The following is a 19530-nucleotide window of genomic DNA, read 5'->3' as shown; positions in this document are numbered from 1 at the left end:
GGACCGGCAGTGGCTAGAAGGCCGGTGACGACGAACGCCGAAGCCTGGCACTTTAGCAAGCCTTTATTTATATCAAAAATCAGATTTAAAGAATTGTCCATGTGTCTACACTGAGTGTACAGAATATTAGGAACACCTGCTCTTTCCATGACATAGACTGACCAGGTGAAAGCTATGATCCTAATGTGTAATATAGCAAGCAGGCTTTTCAAATTCAATATTCTACTTAAAATATCAAAGATACACAAAATGCACTCTTTTCGTGGAATGACTCATATGTGTCACTGTATCTGAACTGATTATGAAATGAATGTAGTATTCTGGCTCCAACGACCTCTCTTAACTTTGGTATGCTTTGATAACCAGTACTACGTGTCTGGAAGCCCAGCTCCAGATCCTCAGCTTTATCCAAACCCTCTCCTTGTGATCAGTCTTCTCCACACAGGATCTAATGACTAAGTTGATTAATAGGAGTTAATTTTACTGTGGTTAAAGCAGGAGGGGTGGGAGTTAGGGAAAGAGAGTTGGGGGTAGAGGAGGGAGTTAGGGAAAGAGAGTTGGGGGTAGAGGAGGGAGTTAGGGAAAGAGAGTTGGGGATAGAGGAGGGAGTTAGGGAAAGAGAGTTGGGGGTAGAGGAGGGAGTTAGGGAAAGAGAGTTGGGGATAGAGGAGGGAGTTAGGGAAAGAGAGTTGGGGGTAGGGGTGGGAGCCTCACCCTACTAAAATCTGTAGTCAAATGTCTTCTGTTTGCTGATGATCTGGTGCTTCTGTCCCCAACCAAGGAGGGCCTACAGCAGCACCTAGATATTCTGCACAGATTCTGTCAGACCTGGGCCCTGACAGTAAATCACAGTAAGACAAAAATAATGGTGTTCCAAAAAAGGTCCAGGAAAGAGCCGTTCAATTCTACAACCACCTAAAAGGAGCGATTCCCAAACCTTCCATAACAAAGCCATCACCTACAGAGAGATGACCCTGGAGAAGAGTCCCCTAAGCAAGCTGGTCCTGTGGCTCGGTTCACAAACACAAACAGACCCCACAGACCCCCACAGACCCCCAGGACAGCAACACAATTCGACCCAACCAAATCATGAGAAAACTAAAATATAATTACTTGACACATTGGAAAGAATTAACAAAAAAACAGAACAGAACAGGGCAACCAGTGAAGAACAAACACCATAAATACAACCCATATTTATGTTTATTTATTTTATCTTTTGTACTTGAACTATTTGCACATCGTTACAACACTGTAAATAGCCATAATATGACATTTGAAATGTCTCTATACCTTTGGAACTTTTGTGCGTGTAATGTTTACTGTTTATTTTTTATGATCTATTTCACTTGCTTTGGCAATGTAAACATTTGATTCCATACCAACAAAGCCCTTTGAATTGAATTGAATACCTGCAAGGGCTGTCTGGAGGGAGCAACACATTTACAACAAGGAGACGTAGCCTGGCCAACTGCTGTTTTCAGTCAGCAGAAAGAGGAGGGGAGAGAGAGAGGAAAGGGGGTGGAGTGAGGGAGTGAGAGGGGGTTTTGGAGGCATATCAAGAGTTTGCCTTTTAAAGGGATACTTCGGGATTTTGGCAATGAGGCCCTTTATCTACTTTCCAGGAGTTAGATTAACTCGTGTGTACAATTTTTATGTCTCTGGGTATCTGCTAACAGTTAGCATTGGCTCACGGAACTACATTTACATTTACGTCATTTAGCAGACGCTCTTATCCAGAGCGACCCAGAAACATCTAAATGGTACTCACAAGTTCATCTGACTCTGGGGAAGTAGATAAAGGGCGTCATTGCCAAAATCTTGAAGTATCCCTTTAAGAGGCATGGTCGCCCTGCGAACTCACATGCAGCAGCTAAAACACAATGAAACAAACAACAACAAAAAGACAGGAGAAACAAACAACAACAAAAAGACAGGAGAAACAAACAACAACAAAAAGACAGGGGAAACAAACAACAACAAAAAGACAGGTGAAACAAACAACAACAAAAAGACAGGAGAAACAAACAACAACAAAAATACAGGGGAAACAAACAACAACAAAAATACAGGGGAAACAAACAACAACAAAAAGACAGGAGAAACAAACAACAACAAAAAGACCGGAGAAACAAACAACAACAAAAAGACCGGAGAAACAAACAACAACAAAAAGACAGGGGAAACAAACAACAACAAAAAGACCGGAGAAACAAACAACAACAAAAAGACAGGAGAAACAAACAACAACAAAAAGACAGGGGAAACAAACAACAACAAAAAGACAGGAGAAACAAACAACAACAAAAAGACAGGAGAAACAAACAACAACAAAAAGACCAGAGAAACAAACAACAACAAAAAGACAGGAGAAACAAACAACAACAAAAAGACAGGAGAAACAAACAACAACAAAAAGACAGGGGAAACAAACAACAACAAAAAGACAGGAGAAACAAACAACAACAAAATGACAGGGGAAACAAACAACAACAAAAAGACAGGGGAAACAAACAACAACAAAAAGACAGGAGAAACAAACAACAACAAAAAGACAGGAGAAACGAACAACAACAAAAAGACAGGGGAAACAATGCAAGAAAATACTAATGTTGCTCTCTCACTCTAGGATCGGGAGTACTGAGGGGCCACTTCTGGGAGCAGTAGCAAAGTGTCAGAGCAGGTTTAAGTTAACTTTGTCTAGCCCCTGAGGTGTAGACAAAATGATAGATGAACGTCCGAAGCACCGCTGCAACTCTGCCGGCAGTATCTGGAACTGATGTTGCACGTTTGTAAGTATCTAGGGAGAGGAGACTGGCTCCATGCTAAGCGGTCTGTGGATTTAGAGCATCCAAACTCCAACTGTTGTGGTTGTGTTGGTTTTTATGTTCCCATTTCAGACAATGCAGACAATGTCTAGCAAGATTACTGTGTATGTGTGAGCAGGAAACAGAGGATTTCAGAGCCAGAGAGGGAGGGAGAAACAGAGTTTCAGAGTGAGAGAGGGAAGGTGTAACAGAGAGGGTTTCAGAGGGAGAGAGGGAGGGAGAGAGGGAGGGAGAGAGAAGAAAGAGGGAGAGAGGGACCATATATGTAAAGTATTTCCATATTAGAGTATTTGAGAGAGGGGGGATGCATGTGTCTGTGTGAGACAGAGAGAGGAGGGAGAGAACGTATATCCTCTGGCCCTTGGCGAGTGTGCGTGAGGCTGAATGGGAGCCAGGAAAAGGGGAAGGGCCTCGCGTCAGCCAACAAAAACAGCTGCCTGAGAGTATGCAGGAAAACAGTTCCTGGTAGAGTAAAGGGAGAGGGGGACAGGGAGAGAGAGGACAGGAGAGAGAGAGAGAGCCAGGGCCCACATCTCTATATGGGTTGCGCCCTGAGTGCGGATTTGTGTGGGGAGGAAGCAGAGCCTGTGCCCGTGGTGAGAGGGTCACTGAAGCGCCGAGGTCCAGAGAGGTCCAACAACGGCAGGATGAGGCTGACCAAGGTGAGTCTCTGGATGGGCTTATCTAGGGGCATGCATGGGGCCACAGGTGGTCCAATGCAATAGAGCTGGGTTTTAAGAACCTTTCACATCATGCTTGATATTTACATATTTTCATCAATGAATGTGTTTGGTCTGTGTATATGCATGCGCTTGTTACTTTGAGTTGTGTGTGGTGTCTGTGCCCATGATTGGGTGCAGGGTTCGAATTACAGTGGGGCTTGGGAGGATTGGGCTCCCCCATAACAAATCAGGGCCCCCTCATCAGAAAAGAAATTGTCAAAGATATGGACGTTGGGCAAATCCCCATGGTTACATCACATGCTATCCAGCGTGGGAATGCTTAGCCCCTTGGACGATGCCAGGCTATTGCATCCAGCTGACTCGTCAGTATGGGAACTGGAGTCTACTGTCAGAATGGGAACTGGAGTCTACTGTCAGTATGGGAACTGGAGTCTACTGTCAGTATGGGAACTGGAGTCTACTGTCAGAATGGGAACTGGAGTCTACTGTCAGAATGGGAACTGGAGTCTACTGTCAGTATGGGAACTGGAGTCTACTGTCAGAATGGGAACTGGAGTCTACTGTCAGAATGGGAACTGGAGTCTACTGTCAGTATGGGAACTGGAGTCTACTGTCAGTATGGGAACTGGAGTCTACTGTCAGAATGGGAACTGGAGTCTACTGTCAGAATGGGAACTGGAGTCTACTGTCAGTATGGGAACTGGAGTCTACTGTCAGAATGGGAACTGGAGTCTACTGTCAGTATGGGAACTGGAGTCTACTGTCAGAATGGGAACTGGAGTATACTGTCAGAATGGGAACTGGAGTCTACTGTCAGTATGGGAACTGGAGTCTACTGTCAGAATGGGAACTGGAGTCTACTGTCAAAATGGGTTATTCTCTTCTCATGTTATTACTAATCTGTCATGTTATTATTAATCTGTCACAGAGCTAATCTACAGTACTGGCCTTCTTCTCATGTTATTATTAATCTGTCACAGAGCTAATCTACAGTACTGGCCTTCTTCTCATGTTATTACTAATCTGTCACAGAGCTAATCTACAGTACTGGCCTTCTTCTCATGTTATTATTAATCTGTCACAGAGCTAATCTACAGTACTGGCCTTCTTCTCATGTTATTACTAATCTGTCATGTTATTATTAATCTGTCACAGAGCTAATCTACAGTACTGGCCTTCTTCTCATGTTATTATTAATCTGTCACAGAGCTAATCTACAGTACTGGCCTTCTTCTCATGTTATTATTAATCTGTCACAGAGCTAATCTACAGTACTGGCCTTCTTCTCATGTTATTACTAATCTGTCACAGAGCTAATCTACAGTACTGGCCTTCTTCTCATGTTATTATTAATCTGTCACAGAGCTAATCTACAGTACTGGCCTTCTCATGTTATTATTAATCTGTCACAGAGCTAATCTACAGTACTGGCCTTCTTCTCATGTTATTACTAATCTGTCATGGTATTATTAATCTGTCACAGAGCTAATCTACAGTACTGGCCTTCTTCTCATGTTATTATTAATCTGTCACAGAGCTAATCTACAGTACTGGCCTTCTTCTTGTGTTATTATTAATCTGTCACAGAGCTAATCTACAGTACTGGCCTTCTTCTCGTGTTATTACTAATCTGTCACAGAGCTAATCTACAGTACTGGCCTTCTGGGAACTTTATTTCATTTTGACTGGTTTGGCTCCAGCTGTTAATGTCAAAAATGCTCCATGAACAGATAAGATATAGGAATTAGATACAGGAAGATACAGGAAGATATATTATTAGTGTCCTTCTGGGGATTCCTGTTTTCCTGTTTGGTAGAATGGGTGCCAAAGACAAGGGGTGCGTAGGTATTTCACGTATCAGCTAAACACATCATATGTTATAGCAATCTGTCAGTCGATGACACAGTCGATGACGTGACACGCAACCATTGGTTGATGCATGCAACTTCTGAGCAGGGGAACGCGACCAAGGTGCTGGTTCTACTGGTCATTGTTTTTCAGCCTCACAGGTCATGTGGTACTAGTCATGATGCGTCACTGCTCTGTTATGCTGGCTTTTATCTACAGTACATCCTGTGAGTGGGCTGGCTGTGTTGTTATCATAGAGAAGCTCCATTTAATGGCTAATATAATTAAATGACTTGGCAGGCAAAAGAAAACACAGTTTGCTGTAGCCAAATGCACAACAGGGATCATAGCCAGAGGGGTAATTTCGGCTTGGCAATTGAATCTATCTTGATATGATACTCACTCTCTTTCAAAGCCTATCTTGATCTCCGGAGAATTGTGATATTGGCCTCTGATCCCCTCATCCTAAACCAGAGCTGGGCAGCTCTCCGTCTCTTGAGTTGTAATGATTAGAGTAGAACAGCACTGCAGTCTTGTAGCGTAGATGACCAGATATCCCTCTGGAAGCCAACAGGTTGTCTGATCATTAGGCTATGGACAGGTTACCATGGACAGGTTACCATGGACAGGTTACTGTGGACAGGTTACCATGGACAGGTTACCATGGACAGGTTACTGTGGTTTACAGATGTAGAATTCCTTGCAGACCAACGATGCTTTAACCGGCACTGCCTTACGGCGACCATATTCCACAGGCATTTTCTACACACCCACCACAGGAAAGAGCATTGGCGGGTCATGGGTAAAAATAGCCTCTATGACCTATCGAACGCACTCAGATACTCTTACACAGACACAAATACACGTAAACACACCATTCCACTGACACACATAACCACAAACACAATCACATGGAGACTAACGCTGTCCACCCACACCATCCTGTTATCTGTGGTCAAACCCCAGGAAGCTTTGACTACACTGGATTGGTTTGGAACTCTAATCTGTCCAAAACTTTGAGCAGTATTTGAGGAATGCGTGTATGGGTCAGAGTATGAGATGCAAGCAGATCCACCCATAAAAATAAAAAAAATGAACCCCCAAAAATAGTATTTTATTTTCTTCTCAAATAATTTATTGATGTCTATCCAAAATAGTGTTTTGAAAGAGTAGGACATGTTCTGGGAATGAGCTGGAACTTGGCAGGGAGAGTAGGCAGAGCACGGAAAGTAAGTGGGATATGATTCAGCATTTTATTAATCTCTCATGTAGAATAAATGTAAATATTCCCAAGGTACATACAACCCCACAGAGAACCTCTCAGACTAGCTCTATTTTCTCACGTGCGTATATATAATTATCGTCTCTCTCTCTCTCCTTCGCTCTCTCTCTTCCCCCTCTCACTCTGTCTGTCTTTCTCTGCCTCTCTCTCTCTCTCTGTCTGCACAGCTGTACCTTATCAACCTTTGGCTTAGCGCTGTCTTACCCAATCATTCCTCAAGCAATACAGCTCCCCTCTCCCCCACCCCCATTTCCTCTTGGCCGATGTTCCCACTCTCTAAACCTTTCTCATTTACCTCCATGTTGCTCCATGCCTTTCCCCTATCCCCCAAAGTGCTATGCTCTGTGAACTTAAGCTAAAAGCACTTGATGTCTATCTTACTTTAGAGGTATTATTCTGTTCCGTGTTGATGAGGATCGGTCTGGCTCACTGGGACTCCGTTTCTCAGTATCTCTGCACAGTTAAAGTTGTGATGGTGGGGAGGCAGTTCTGCCTGATCTGCTATTACACAGGCTTAGCCGCTCTCCTATTAGAGGTTAAAAAGCTGTTGCTCCCCCCCTCTTGTAGTTGCCTCTGTCCTTGTATCTTTCTTTATAAATGTCTATGTGCATTGGAGGATGTGACAAGAATGTTTGTGCTACGGCCAATTCAACAGCTGTAATCAAATCCCCAATCCCTCCTCTGTCCCCCATCCCCCAAGCTCAAGTCCCAGATTCCCAGCATCCTGTCAGCTGGAGGAGGTACCCCTGTATTTTGTTAAACTCTCCTGTGGCCTGCCTGCTCCTCCCCTCTCTCACCCTGTCTCCCCCTCTCCTCCACTCCCCTCCACGGTCCAACAGAAAAAAAGTTGCAGACAAATAAATGTCCCCGGTCCCTCCGTTTTAATACGAGCGGAAATTCCATGGCGTTTAGTTTTTTTTTAAAGACTGAACTGAATTACTCCATGTGTTGTTCTGGGATTCCTATGAGTTACACTCAAACGATGTGTGGGTTATGTAGACATAGGTCTAGAACACGGATACTCAGTCATTAGAGTCATGTTTCTGTGAGAATGGGTTTACTCTCCTATTGACGAATAGTCCTAAATCATGTTATTATGAATAGTTTTGCATGTATGGCATGGTTGTGGAAATGGTATGGATACATGGGTTGGCAAATAGCACAGATTATTGGTATTTATCACTATTCTCTTGAGCATTATGGTAATAAATAGTTTAATCTTGGCTTCTGATTGGCTGGGTAGAAATATCGACATCTTGCTTCCACCTATCCAATCCTCTCAGATTGACAGACGTGGCTGGGGAATAGGGGTTAATAGGTCCCGTGTAGCTCAGTTGGTAGAGCATGACGTTTGCAACGCCAGGGTTGTGGGTTCAATTCCCACGGGGGGCCAGTATGAAGAAGTATGAAAATGTATGTACTCACTAACTGTAAGTCGCTCTGGATAAGAGCGTCTGCTAAATGACTAAAACATGTAAAAAAATATATATATATATGTAAGAGTCAATTTGGAACTCATAATACCACCTCTGGATTGTGTGAAAATGTGCTACGCCACAACACTGACGCACTTTCAAACTTGTTGCACTTCCGTCTTCCCTCCACATGGTGTAGTTCTTGTGCTAATGGTAACATGGAAATAGTTTGGCTCCTGCAGTACAGTTGAAGTTGGAAGTTTACATACACTTAGGTTGGAGTCATTAAAACTTGTTTTTCAACAAACTATAGTTTTGGCAAGTCGGTTAGGACATCTACTTTGTGCATGACACAAGTAATTTTTACAACAATTGTTTACAGACAGATTATTTCACTTATAATTCACTGTATCACAATTCCAGTGGGTCAGAAGTTTACATACACTAAATTGACTGTGCCTTTAAACAGTTTGGAAAATTCCAGAAAATGATGTCATGGCTTCTGATAGGCTAATTGACATAATTTGAGTCCATTTTGAGGTGTACCTGTGGATGTATTTCAAGGCCTACCTTCAAACTCAGTGCCTCTTTGCTTGACATCATGGGAAAATCAAAAGAAATCAGCCAAGACCTCAGAAAAAAAATTGTAGACCTCCACAAGTCTGGTTCGTCCTTGGGAGCAATTTCCAAATGCCTGAAGGTACCACGTTCATCTGTACAAACAATAGTACGCAAGTATAAACACCATGGGACCTCGCAGCCGTCATACCGCTCAGGAAGGAGACGCGTTCCGTCTCCTAGAGATGAACATACTTTGGTGCGAAAAGTGCAAATCAATCCCAGAACAACAGCAAAGGACCTTGCGAACATGCTGGAGGAAACGGGTACAAAAGTATCCATATCCACAGTAAAACGAGTCCTATATCGACATAACCTGAAAGGCCGCTCAGCAAGGAAGAAGCCACTGCTCCAAAACCGCCATAAAAAAGCCAGACTACGGTGTGCAACTGGACATGGGGACAAAGATCGTACTTTTTTGAGAAATGTCCTCTGGTCTGATGAAACAAAAATAGAACTGTTTGGCCATCATGACCATCGTTATGTTTGGAGGAAAAAGGGGGATCTTGCAAGCCGAAGAACACCATCCCAACCGTGAAGCACGGGGGTGGCAGCATCATGCTGTGGGTGTGCTTTGCTGCAGGAGGGACTGGTGCACTTCACAAAATAGATGGCATCATGAGGAAGGAAAATGATGTGCATATATTGAAGCAACATCTCAAGACATCAGTCAGGAAGTTAGCTTGGTCGCAAATGGGTCATCCAAATGGACAATGACCCCAAGCATACTTCCAAAGGCTTAAGGACAACAAAGTCAAAGTATTGGAGTGGCCATCACAAAGCCCTGACCTCAATCCTATACAACATTTGTGGGCAGAACTGAAAAGGTGTGTGCGAGCAAGGAGGCCAACAAACCTGACTCAAACCTGTCAGGAGGAATGGGTCGAAATTCACCCAACTTATTGTGGGAAGCTTGTGGAAGGCTACCCGAAACGTTTGACCCAAGTTAAACAATTTAAAGGCAATGCTACCAAATACTAATTTAGTGTATGTAAACTTCTGACCCACTGGGAATGTGATGAAAGAAATAAAAGCTGAAAGAAATAATTCCCTCTACTATTACTCTGACATTTCATTATTCTGACATGGTGAATCTAATTGACCTAATACAGGGAATTTTTACTAGGATTAAATGTCAGGAATTGTGAAAAAACTGAGTTTAGACGGAATCTAAAACAAAAATCCAGAAAATCACATTGTATGATTTTTAAGTAATTAATTTGCATTTTATTGCATGACATAAGTATTTGATACATCAGAAAAGCAGAACTTAATATTTGGTACAGAAACCTTTGTTTGCAATTAGAGAGATCATACGTTTCCTGTAGGTCTTGACCAGGTTTGCACACACTGCAGCAGGGATTTTGGCCCACTCCTCCATACAGACCTTCTCCAGACCCGAAACACACAGCCAGGGCAACTAAGGAGTGGCTCCGTAAGAAGCATCTCAAGGTCCTGGAGTGGCCTAGCCAGTCTCCAGACCTGAACCCAATAGAAAAGTACTCCTGAGTGGCGCAGTGGTCTAAGGCACTGCATCGCAGTGCTAACTGTGCCACTAGAGATCCTGGTTCGAATCCAGGCTCTGTCGCCGCCGGCCGCGACCGGGAGACTCATGGGCGGCGCACAATTGGCCCAGCGTCGTCCAGGGTAGGGGAGGGAATGGCCGGCAGGAATGTAGCTCAGTTGATAGAGCATGGCGTTTGCAACGCCAGGGTTGTGGGTTCGATTCCCACTGGGGGCCAGTATAAAAAAAAAATATATATATATATGTGTGTATTCACTAACTGTAAGTCGCTCTGGATAAGAGCGTCTGCTAAATGACTAAAATGTAAATGTAATGTAAAATCTTTGGAGGGAGCTGAAAGTCCGTATTGCCCAGCGACAGCCCCGAAACCTGAAGGATCTGGAGAAGGTCTGTATGGAGGAGTGGGCCAAAATCCCTGCTGCAGTGTGTGCAAACCTGGTCAAGACCTACAGGAAACGTATGATCTCTGTAATTGCAAACAAAGGTTTCTGTACCAAATATTAAGTTCTGCTTTTCTGATGTATCAAATACTCATGCAATAAAATGCAAATTAATTACTTAAAAATCATACAATGTGATTTTCTGGATTTTTGTTTTAGATTCCGTCTCTCACAGTTGAAGTGTACCTATGATAAAAAATTACAGACCTCTACATGCTTTGTAAGTAGGAAAACCTGCAAAATCGGCTGTGTATCAAATACTTGTTTTCCCCACTGTATTTGGCAAAGGTGTATGTAAACTTCCGACTTCAACTGTAAATTGTCTATCCAAGTGAGTTTATTTCAAAAGATGGGGGGTGTCTTTAGGCTCCTATCTCATTTAATTATGCCCATGTCTAATCTTACAACTTGTGTAGATACATTAAAAGTGTGTGTGTCTGTGTGTGTCGGTGTCTGAGAGAGAGAGAGAGAGAGAGAGAGAGAGAGAGAGAGAGAGAGAGTGTATTTTGGGGGGATTGTGTTTGGAGAGTATTTACAAGTTTGGATCTATAATTATCTTACCACAATTCTACCAAAGCAACCACTACCAATAACAGAAAACTCATGCTGGTTAATGTGTAATGTTGCAGACCACTTTGACTTGCCCCCAGAAATTACATATCTAATTCCCATTCCTGGCCAATCCTGGGGAAATATCTTAACTCTCCCCTCCCAGATCTGACCAATCACAGAGTGGAATTCCAGTAATACAATTCCACAATTGCCTTTCCTTTAATGTCTCCACCCATAGCCACAGACCAGAAGGATACCAAAGGAAACAAGATAACTTTCAGTCGCAAAATATGTTTTGAGGACTATTTTGGGAATGTAAGAGAACTTTTGAACTTAAATCGTAACTCGGACCTATGCCTTGAGGCAAAGACTTAAAAGAAAAAGAAATGAATAAGGTAAGAAAATAATGGGAAAGTCATTGTTATTATTGAAATGTACTTGTTTATTGTATGCCTACTATTAAATAGTATGATCCTTCAAATAATGCATAGGTTCGTGATGGAATCAAAGTGTTACATCGGGGGGTGTGGGGGGGGAGCGCGCAAGCATCCTGTATTTGACTGTATATTCACCCCATTCAGTTGCTCACACTGCGCGTGCCATCTCCGTCAAAATGTTATCATGCTGAAATAACAAATAGCTTATAGTTGTTTGTCTAATGTTCTTGTGCTGTTTTGATTTTTATAAACGTTTTCTTTAAATGTTATTGCGCGGTTAGATAAGTTGATTTGTCATCTTTCCAAAATCAAACTCTTTACACGGCTCTTGCTTGTTATCTGACAATACCCCACTAGTCAAAAGCTACCGTTACATTGTATCACCAGCACATCCGACATAAGGTCATTTGTCCGACTGAATGAGATGTTCGAGACTCTGCCACATGATAATTATCCTCTGGCAAAGTACACTTAAGTGAAATTCCTCCTAAAGCAGATTACTAATAATGTGGTTTTGCAATGAGATAAAGGTCGTCATAGTCTCAGTGTAGTCTTGTCTATGTGCCCAATTACCGTATATTCCGATATAATTGCGCGGTATTCTTGCAGAGCTGATAGATACAACTACAACTAAGTGGTAAAATGAACCTATGGCTCCATGCGCACCCCTCCCATTCCTGTCTCTCCACCTCCAAGGTGTTCTGTGTTTATTACTGCGTCATAGCAATTTCCCATCCTTTACCAATAGCATACATTTGTGAAAGTGTTTGGTGATCGCCTTAAAGGTGTGTGTGTGTGTGCATGCTTTTGTGCACGTGTTGTGTGTGAGTGTGTGTGTTTGTCCTATGCTGTGGAGAGGGCATTGGGATTACCAGATGAGTAAGAGGATGCTGCAAACAATGGCTTGACCAATATAGTCTGTGTGTGTGTCTGCCTGTGTATATGTTTATGTGTGTGTGTGTGTGTGTGCACGTGTGTGTGTGTGCATGTGCGCGTGCATGTGTGTGTGACAAGGGGAGATGTGGATGTGTGCTTTTGTGCTTTACGTATCATCCAATCAATCTCCTCCAATATCATGTTACCATGTCAAAAGTATTAATAACATGAGGGAAACCACAGTGGATAAGTAACACGATAACATTGTCCAATCTTTCCTTTGGCGGTGATAACAGTGTTAGGCCTACTGCTAAAAGACTTGCGCTGCTGTCTACTGCAGTGACCTGCACGTCATTTATCAGTAGTTGGTAGGGCCCAGTTCCAGCAGCAGTGTTGCCGTTCAGACTTAGAAGGAGAAAGGAGCAGAGACACAGTAGAACCATCTCAAGGCCAGTATTTATTAAGCATCTCAGCGTAGGAGTGCTGATCTAGGATCCGTTTTTCCCAGGAGTGCTTATCTAGGATCAGTTTTTCCCAGGAGTGCTGATCTAGGATCCGTTTTTCCCAGGAGTGCTGATCTAGGATCCGTTTTGCCCAGGAGTGCTGATCTAGGATCCGTTTTTCCCAGGAGTGCTGATCTAGGATCCGTTTTGCCCAGGAGTGCTGATCTAGGATCCGTTTTTCCCCAGGAGTGCTGATCTAGGATCCGTTTTGCCTTTGAGATCATAATGATTAAGATTACAGTGGACAGGGGGGAGCTGATCCTAGATCAGCAGTCCTACCCTGAGAGATATGGATACGGCCCCTGAGCAGTAGGATCAGGATGGGGATGGTAAGTCGTCTTGGATATCCCAGAACATTGTAAGCTAGGTCTGGGGAGGATGTTGTCTTCTCTCTGACATTTCGAAAGGAGGAGAAAAAACTTTTCTGGGGAGGAGGGTCCTCTTCAGACAGACAACTCTCCCAACAAATCATGTGGTGAAAACAGGGAGCAGAAAACAGGAAGTGTGTCGTGGCGCAACACTGACCTCTACACAGGAACAAGCTCTCCGTTCCCTCTGCTGCCTGTCCCACCCTTCTGAGACACGCTGTCCTTCTGAGACACGCTGTCCTTCTGAGACACGCTGTCCTTCTGAGACATGCTGTCCTTCTGAGACACGCTGTCCTTCTGAGACACGCTGTCCTTCTGAGACACGCTGTCCTTCTGAGACATGCTGTCCTTCTGAGACACGCTGTCCTTCTGAGACACGCTGTCCTTCTGAGACATGCTGTCCTTCTGAGACACGCTGTCCTTCTGTGGAGGGGGGTTGCACAGAGAACACACACACAAACATGTGCACATGCACACACACACACACACACACCCGCATCTGTAGACTTTCTATTACTGTAAGGGAATGGGAATACACACACAAATACGCGCACACATACACACACACATACACACACACACACACACACACACTTGATCTCCATCTGTGACACACTGGCTTTTAATGGAGGGAGAAGGGCTGTATTTCAGACACACACATACACATACATACATACACACACACACACACACACACTAACAGTATGTGTCACACAGATGCATAGTGGAGGGGGGATGGCGTATTACAAACGGTATTATGCTACTGGAATCAATTTACTACATGATGACTACATGATGTCAGAGTCAGAGACCAGGGCCTGTATCCACAAAGACAACAGTCAGTTGTAATGGTCAGAGTCAGAGACCAGGGCCTGTATCCACAAAGACAACAGTCAGTTGTAATGGTCAGAGTCAGAGACCAGGGCCTGTATCCACAAAGCTTATCAGACTAGATGTGCTGACCTAGCATCAGTTTAGACTTTTAGACCATAATTAATAAGATTGTATGCACAGACCCTAGATCAGCTCTCCTACTGTGAGACGTTTTGTGGATGCAGGCCCAGATTTCATGCACAGTATGATGCTCTCTCTCTGGACTCACCTACACAGACCAGTCATCACTGCTGTTTAGGCCCCATATCCAGCCAATGCATACATTTATTATAATTATAATTATAATTATAATTATATTTACTATTATTATAATAATAATTATTATTATTATGTTATTATTATAATAGGATTCTTATTGTTATTATTGTTGTTATTATTATTGTTATTATTGTTATTATTATTATTATCATTATTATATTATTATTTTCAAAAAGCGGTTATTTGACTGAAGAACTTCTGGTTCTCTGAGCCGGACGACAACAAATAAGAGAACAGGACCCTCTTGTGTGCTTTACTGCTGTTGATTCCTGAGGGGTGAGGTGGTAGGGGGATGGGGGCTGTCCCAGAGCAGACGGGACACTCAGGGTGTTGGCGGTAAGGTTTGTCCCGTTACATTGACTGACTACACATACAGTCTGGTTTGTGAGGTAGAAACTCACCGGTGTGTACTTGAAGGGTATTTTTAAAAGAGGAGGGGTTGTCACAGGTGACTGTCTGCATTTTTTTTTGGCCCAGTTTGAAGTTCTATTTGGTCGGCTGACGAGGTAAGACGTTATCATGCCCATTTTAGGCCTACTTTACCATGAAGGTAAATGGGATATAGCCTGCTGGTGAAAATCGCAAACTTGTAAAACAAAAGTTTGCATAGAGGAAGTACAGTATGAGGAGCATTGCAGGAATGTAAGCATGTTTTTCAACAAATACGTAAACTAAAGAATCATAAAAATCACAGAGAGTTAGACAAACATTGTAAAGACAGAGGGAAAACCAAGATACTGTAGTTGATTTGAATCAACTCTAGTTTCACTAAACACGCTAGTCTACATCTCTCTTTTCTTCCTTCCTCTCCAGACCAAGCTCAGGTAATACCTCCCATCCTCTACGCGTTATCTTCGTACTGTTGTCTATACTGCCAGGGGTGTTGTCAGTTGTAATCTTCTACCCATTCTTTTGAACTCCACTTTTAGATCTGCTATTGTTAGCTCAAAAGAGAAGCCCACTATGGTCTGCTCACCCAGTGCTTTTAGTTCAAATGTGAATTCCATAAACTTGAAAACCCCCTCGGTTTTCAAATCACGTAGAAGGCTTGGGATGTTGCACGATAGCAACCAAAGCCCATGTAAGTCAGTTTATAACATTCCGTCATTGGTTATTATGAGAATTCCTCATATTGACATTGGCTGCGGCCTCAGGCCTTATGGTGCTAACTTTGGAAAAGTAATTCAAATTTCTTCTCCTTCCTCTATTACTAATAGGGATAGACCAAATGGTGCAGTTCTATGCAATCTTATGCCATACCAACTATATATATATCAACCATCAGACAGGGCCTGCAACTGCCTATTGAACGTAGCTTGTTTGAGTTGGAGTTTCCATGTGTCTTTAAAAATTGTAAAGGACTTGGGTTGATGCATCTGAACATTAGGAGTGTAGTTGCTGGAATACATTAAAATCTGGGCTATGCAGACGAATTCGGACATTCTAGTATTGACTGAAACTTGGATCTCTGGGGACATTCTGGGCTCTGAAAATAATATTGAGGGTTATCATGTGTTCCGAGCTGACAGACAGGGTAGAGGTGGTGTGTCACGATCGTCGGGAAGAGAGGAGGACCAAGGCGCAGCGTTGCAGACGAACATACTCTTTATTTATGATAAACGAACAAAACGATAACGTGACAGTCAATGGTCAAACACAAACCAACACGAACAAGATCCCACAACCACTGTGGGCAAACAGCCTGTTTAGATGTGGTTCCCAATCAGAGACAACCAGCCACAGCTGACACTCGTTGCCTCTGATTGAGAACCACACTGGCCAACATAGAAATGAAATACATAGATCTACACACCCTGGCTCAACATAACAGTGTCCCCAGAGGCAGGGCGTGACAGTACCCCCCCCTAAAGGCGCGGACTCCGACCGCGCCAACTAAATACCACAGGGGAGGGACCGGGTGGGCACTCCGCCTTGGCGGCGGATCCGGCTCCGGGCCTGATCCCCACTCCCTCTCCAACCCCCCAAAGTACCCCTGGTCCGGTCTGGCCCCGCTGGCCGGAGCTGGACAGCACACTGATGGAGCGGATTGCTCTAGCTCCGGCTTAACGCATCTGACCGGTGCCGGACCAGGCACCAGTGGAACAGGCACAGGCCGTGCCGGACTGACGACGCCCACCACTGGCTTGGTGTGGAGAACAGCCACGGGCCGTGCCGGGCTGGCGACGCGCACCATTGGCTTGGTGCGGGAAGCAGGAGCGGGCCGGACCGGGCTGACGATGCGCACCCCTGGCTTGGTGCGTGGAGCAGGAACGGACCGGACCGGGCTGACGATGCGCACCCCTGGCTTAGTGCGTGGAGCAGCAACGGGCCGGACCGGGCTGACGATACGCACCCCTGGCTTGGTGCGTGGAGCAGGAACGGGCTGGACCGGGCTGACGACTCGCACCCCTGGCTTGGTGCGAGTGGCAGGAACAGGCCGAACCGGGCTGGCGACGCGCACCATAGGCTTGGTGCGGGGGGCAGGAACAGGCCGGACCGGGCTGACGATACGCACCCCCTGGCTTGGTGCGTGGAGCAGGAACAGGCTGGACCGGGCTGGAGACTCGCACCATTGGCCTGGTGCGGAGAGCAGGAACAGGCCGGACCGTACTGGGGACACACACCACTGGCCCCACGCAGGGATCTGGAATGGGCCGGACCGGACTGGTAACACACCCCAGTACCTCTCGCCGTGCCTCTACACCTTCCATCCCCTCTTCGACCAGTGGCCCCCGTAACCTGGCGGCCTCCTCTGCCAACCCGCTGGGCCGCTCTGTCGCGGTCTCCTGCTGGCCCGTCGTCCACGGCGTTAGCCCCCCCTAAAAATTTTCTGGGCGTCTCTCCTACCCGTGGACCAGGTCTCCATGTCCCTCGCCAGACTTTCGCCCTTCTGCTTCCAAGTCCAGCCCTTTTCTTCCTCACCCGGCTTGACCCAGTCGAGGAGGCGAAGGAGATCTGCTAGAGATCTCCCTGGCGATGGCTCCTGGACACGCTGCTTGGTCCAGTCTGGGTGGGATCTTCTGTCACGATCGTCGGGAAGAGAGGAGGACCAAGGCGCAGCGTTGCAGACGAACATACTCTTTATTTATGATAAACGATCAAAACAACAAAACGATAACGTGACAGTCAATGGTCAAACACAAACCAACACGAACAAGATCCCACAACCACTGTGGGCAAACAGCCTGTTTAAATGTGGTTCCCAATCAGAGACAACCAGCCACAGCTGACACTCGTTGCCTCTGATTGAGAACCACACTGGCCAACATAGAAATGAAATACCTAGATCTACACACCCTGGCTCAACATAACAGTGTCCCCAGAGCCAGGGCGTGACATGGTGGAGTGGCCATTTCTATACAAAATAATGTATCTTTGTCTTTACTGAAATCCATTTCCCTTGCCAAACATTTTAAGCTACTATCTTTAAGCCTTTGTCTGGGGAAAATGTTTCCATAATTATAGGGGTCTACCGTCCTCCCTCTGCTAACCTTTGTGCACTCGAGGAGTTAACTAGTTTGTTGTCTTCTTTTACTGAATCAGAAGTTATTATCCTGGGTGACCTAAATTATGATTGGGAAATGCAGGCTTCAGACAATCTAATAAACATGTGTAATGATCTAAACCTAACCCAGCTGGTGACTACACGGCCCAACCCTAGAGATCCTTCAAAGTCAACTCTGATTGATCTTATTTTAATGAATACACCAGAGAAATATATTTCTACTGGTGTCTTCGCCCAAGACATTAGTGACCATTGCCCAGTTGTTTGTATTAGAGAAGTTAGAATACAAATATCTAAGCCTCGTGTCATAACAAAGAGGAACTTAAAAAACTTAATTGAACAGCCTTTTTTACATGATCTTTATTTTAGGGACCTTGATTGTATTTCAGCTATCCCTGAACCTGATTTAGCTTTGAGCCTCTTTGCAGATGTCTTCAATACTATTGTGGATAATCATGCTCCCTTCCAAAAATTAAGGCTTAAAGGTAGGTCTAATGCCTGGTACACTCTGGAATTATCAAGAGTCATTCACAAAAGAGATAGTGCTTGGGTCAATGCCAGGAACACAGGCTTAGGCCCGGACTGTCAAGCTTGTAAGCGACTAAGGAATCATTGTGTAAAACAAATCCGAAAGGCTAAATCTGATTATTATGTAACCTCTCTTTCAAATTGTAGTGGGAACCCGGCTAAATTCTGGAAAACTGTCAAATCCCTGAAGGGTTCTACTTCCTCCTCTCTGCCACAACAAATGAATTCAGACATGGGCCTCATTATGGAAAAAAAATGCCATCATTGATGCATTTAATCACCATTTTATTTCAGCTGGCCATCTCTTTGAAATAACTTCTAAGCCTATTCACAATGATATTGGGCTGGATGTTGATAGGGGAAATTTGCTGAATGATCAGATAAATCATAGTCAAAGCTTTTCTTTTAGAAATCCTGGATGCTTTGCTAGCAATAGACAACAAGAAATCCACAAGTGCCGACCAATTGGATCCTGGTCTGCTTAAGTGTGCAGCGCCCATCATTGTTGGCTCAATAACCCACATTTTTTATTTAACATTGTTATCAGAAAATATTCTAAAAGTATGGAAATCATCTCATGTGCTGCCACTCCATAAGGGCGGGGATAGTAGTGATCTTAATAATTATCGCCCCATTTCAAGGCTTCCTTGTCTAGCTAAGATTCTTGAATCCTTGGTATATTTACAACTTTGCTTGTTTTATCTGAGAAATCTATTTTGAATGTAAACCAATCAGGGTTTAGGCCTATACATAGCAATCCCTTGCTGATTTAAAACTTGTGCTTAATCAAATCAAATTTCATTTGCCACATGCGCCGAATACAACAGGTGTAGACATTACAGTGAAACGCTTAATACGGGCAAAATGAAATACATGTTGTTTTTAAACTCTCGCAAGAATGTTTCAGATGAACTCCATGTTCACTCATTAGATGGTTCTCCAATCGAACGTGTTCCTGCATATAAATACT

The 19530-nt window shown here is 44.2% G+C and overlaps 1 protein-coding gene across 2 annotated transcripts in view; it reads left to right on the top strand.

Annotated features, from left to right (window-relative positions):
• The first annotated feature begins 3133 nt into the window (after positions 1-3133).
• LOC121537812 (tensin-2-like) overlaps positions 3134-19530 on the top strand; it is a 56136-nt gene continuing 39739 nt past the window's right edge. The window contains exon 1 of one of the 2 annotated variants that reach the window (XM_041845413.2): positions 3134-3490. In XM_041845413.2, coding sequence (XP_041701347.2) covers positions 3137-3490 — 354 coding nt within the window. In that variant the 5' untranslated portion in view covers positions 3134-3136. Of the gene's footprint in view, positions 3491-11439; positions 11587-19530 lie in introns of those variants that run through there. The other variant, XM_045207339.1, reaches the window with a different exon arrangement.

This window comes from Coregonus clupeaformis, chromosome 24 (assembly GCF_020615455.1).
Source record: "Coregonus clupeaformis isolate EN_2021a chromosome 24, ASM2061545v1, whole genome shotgun sequence".
Lineage (NCBI taxonomy): Eukaryota > Metazoa > Chordata > Actinopteri > Salmoniformes > Salmonidae > Coregonus > Coregonus clupeaformis.
This window is presented reverse-complemented; position numbering and strand designations above follow the sequence as displayed.